Source organism: Bidens hawaiensis, unplaced genomic scaffold, assembly GCF_021521415.1.
Source record: "Bidens hawaiensis isolate Kalapana, Puna unplaced genomic scaffold, B.hawaiensis_p1.1 tig00018132_1, whole genome shotgun sequence".
Lineage (NCBI taxonomy): Eukaryota > Viridiplantae > Streptophyta > Magnoliopsida > Asterales > Asteraceae > Bidens > Bidens hawaiensis.
In genome coordinates, this window is record NW_027492740.1 from 221,845 (window position 1) to 225,225 (window position 3,381).

Here is a 3,381-nt window from a genome sequence, read left to right on the forward strand (position 1 = left end):
TTTATCACTGAAAGAGTCAAAAAACCTAATACTTTCAAGCAAAACCACCAGTAAGCCACAAACCGCCACCTCAAAGAGGTTATATATATTCTTTTTTAATATTATGCATGTTTCAAGGCTATTTTAAGCCTATATATTGACTTGTGCGTTGAACTTTGATCTCTCATAGAAAAGCATGTTCTGTTGAACTTTCAGCATCATGCTAAGGACAGTTTGTTTTCCATAATAAATTAACAAGTAACACTTGCATTTTGTTCATCGTGCTGTTGTGTTCAAGGCAGTTACGTATGGAAAATATAATCCTCTTTAGCCATTATTGTAAGCTAGAAACTTAACACAACTAACTCAATTTATATATATATATCTTTTAAAATTCTTATAACTACTTCATGTTTGAGTAACTTGTGTAACAAAACCTAAGGGGTTTTTGAGCTAGTTTTCTCCTAGTTTAATATAAATAAAGATTGTTACTGATTAAGATTTCGATGGTTTATAAATATAGGGATATATGTATTACATTTATTTATCACAAAATAAATTAATAAACGATCATTAATTAGACTACTATTTGATATCGTTTATACTTTTACTTCAATGCTTCCATGCTTATGATGAATTATCTTAGATCATGTGCTTATATAAGATTAGTATTGTGGAAAGAACAACTAAGTAAAAGAAATACATGGATTAAATTAAAAGATAGTTTTAAGTTTTAGCACACATATATTATACACACATGTATATGGTGCATATACACAAGAAACCCTAAATATTAAATATATAATGTTGGTATTCAAGAACAAATTCCCACACCAAGAAAATCTATAAAAGGTACATCATCTTTGTTCTTGACTGCTTCTTCCTCTTCTTTATCTTGCTCAAAATTCACCTTCGTCTTAACCCGCTTCGGGCGTTCTTTCTCAGAAACAACCGCCTCCTGATGTCTATATGCACTAGAACTTATATGGTTTTGTAACCCATAATGGTCTGATATTCTTTGATGACTAGAACTATATAAATCTTTACGCTGTCGTTGTGCGATTAAATCCGCCGTCTGCAAGTATCTATTGGTTGCTATCATGCTATTAGGATGCCTAAAACACCAAGAATTTGGATTCTGTAACTGCATGAACTGACTAAAACTAGCTGCAAAAGAGATTGAGGTTGAATACTTGTTGGAGTGCGAGTCCCTTGGAAGTACTCCATGATCCATATTCAGTTTACAACTATGCAAATCATCTTCATATCTTCTTTTTTCACAAAGTTTGGATTTTTCCCTTTGCTTTCTTGCCATAATAACATGCCAGTGGTTCTTGACTGCATTGTTGGTTCGTCCAGGAAATAACCGCGATATGAGAGCCCATCGGTTTCCATGCACCCGATGAGCTGCCAAAAGCTTTTCCTCTTCCTCATCTGTAAATGGCCTTCTGTTTATTCTAGGATCAAGCTGATTGAACCATCTTAATCTACAACTCTTTCCTGCACAATATTAACAGATGCAATGGATTAATTTCCACAAACAAAATACATCTATATCCCAAGCATAAATATATATTTTTTTATTTCTAACTAAGAACATCCATCTTGTTATGGCTAGTATTATTTACATGTTCTAGAAGAGAGCCCTTGTTTATTATTATAGTTATTCATAGTATCATTAAAATAGTTTTGTTTATGATACCCTAAAAATGACTTTTAGAGAAAATTCTATTTAGTGTTGATCTTGAATTGATGTTTTTCTATTTATTTCAGAAGATTAAGAAATCGGTTTGTTTAGACAGATATAGTTGTTTGCAATTGAAGAGTAAAAGATACATGAAAGTTAAAATATTTTAAGAATATAAAGCCTTCTACTTGTTCAAGAAACTATGGAAATATATTAGGTTTCGTTAATAGAAGAAGTAATGAATCAAGTGTTCTTGTTGTCTAGAAGCAAAATAATAAGAAAATAATTTGAAATGAATAAACTTAATTTTGGCCACAAATATCTTTCTACATATTCAGATTAAAATACCTATCTTGATCAAATACTATTTGTTTAGTTAAGTTGTTGTAATCACACACCATAATCAATTGATTACATGTTTTACTAAAATTAACCAGATATTTAACCATGTTGATCCATACAAAAGAACAACATAAAAACAAGATGATCCCACACACATAAACCACACCTGATCTTCCTTGTAGTTTTTCGGCAATCGAATTCCAATTCTGTGGACCGTAAAGCTGAACAAGCTGCCGCAGTTTCTCGTCTTCAGCCGGTCTCCAGTGTCCTCTAGGACAAATCCTTGAATCATCACTAGAGCCACTACCTCTTGTTTCCTCCATAAATAACTGTAAAAAAACTATATATGATTAAAATAAGCTCTACCGTTTGCGACAGAAATAGCGAGTTTTCTTAAAGTGGTAGTTTTAGTTGTTGGTTAACAATCAGCATGTAACAATAACAATTAATCAAACAGAAGAAGGTATGGATGAAGATTTTATAGGAAGAGAAAAGGGATTTGTTGAGATGAAAATAAATAAAGTAGGTTGGTTTAGGGTTGTGGATGGGCAGTCACTTTTGTTGGTTTTGCACGAAACTGTCTATCAACTAGTTTTTAGGCTAAAATAAAAGAGAAGAGAATTACGTATGAGAATACACACACAGCCGTTTGTTGTTTTCTTTTGGAATTTTCTTTTTCTACTTCTTGAAACAAACAGTGCAATTCCCAACTATTTCTACACTCTCTTTTTCAACTATATGTTTAATGTACCTTTTGACCTTTCTAATGGCTAGTGTATTTCCCTTCTTAAATGGAATTCAGTTATTAGTAAATTATTAAAGGTCTAACAATATAAAATTTCTAGAAAAATAATAATCTCCTTTGTCCTATAGGGTTTTTGGTATTTGTGAATATTATAGACAAGATCAAGAGACCGATTTTCCTAATCAGCAGTTTTTACTACCTAGCAACCACTGTCGCTTGGAGCGCTTTTAGCGACGGGCGCATTTTCATAAAAAATCTCTCGATGAAACTAGCTAGCTTCCGTTGCTATTCCATCAGTAATTCATATGCGACACTATGTAGACAAACAAGATAAGGGTACATAATTTACTTAATTACATGTTACTGATGAGTTTACCACCAACATTATCATTAGAAGATCATGAAAACTTACATATCAAACATACCGACCAACCTAGCTTTTTGGACCGGTGATTACGAATAGAGTACGTTTCGACATGATTTTGCGCCATCGATGCGTTTCTTGCATAACAAATAATTTAAATAGCAAAAGGTTTACATGTAAAGCACATGATTCCCTGGTTCCCCTTTAGTGTAACTTGACTTTTATTTACTATTTGATTAATTAGATTTTAAAGTTTATTAAAAT

At 32.1% G+C, this 3,381-nt stretch overlaps 1 protein-coding gene across 1 annotated transcript; it reads right to left on the minus strand.

Annotated features, from left to right (window-relative positions):
- Positions 1-747: 747 nt before the first annotated feature.
- Positions 748-2,782, minus strand: LOC143555449 (transcription factor MYB117-like). The gene is made up of 2 exons (XM_077044992.1): positions 2,175-2,782; positions 748-1,479 (listed from the first exon to the last, which is right to left on the minus strand). The coding sequence occupies exons 1-2, from the start codon at positions 2,329-2,331 to the stop codon at positions 794-796; spliced, it is 843 nt and encodes a 280-aa protein (XP_076901107.1). The 5' UTR covers positions 2,332-2,782; the 3' UTR covers positions 748-793.
- Between the last annotated feature and the right edge of the window lie 599 nt (positions 2,783-3,381).

Bases quoted from the DNA above. Each gene is read 5' to 3' on its own strand.
- LOC143555449 (XM_077044992.1), bottom strand. From the start codon at position 2,331: ATGGAGGAAACAAGAGGTAGTGGCTCTAGTGATGATTCAAGGATTTGT. The intron at 1,480-2,174 runs GTGTGGTTTATG...AATATTGTGCAG, and splicing joins AAAACTACAAGGAAGATCAG to GAAAGAGTTGTAGATTAAGA.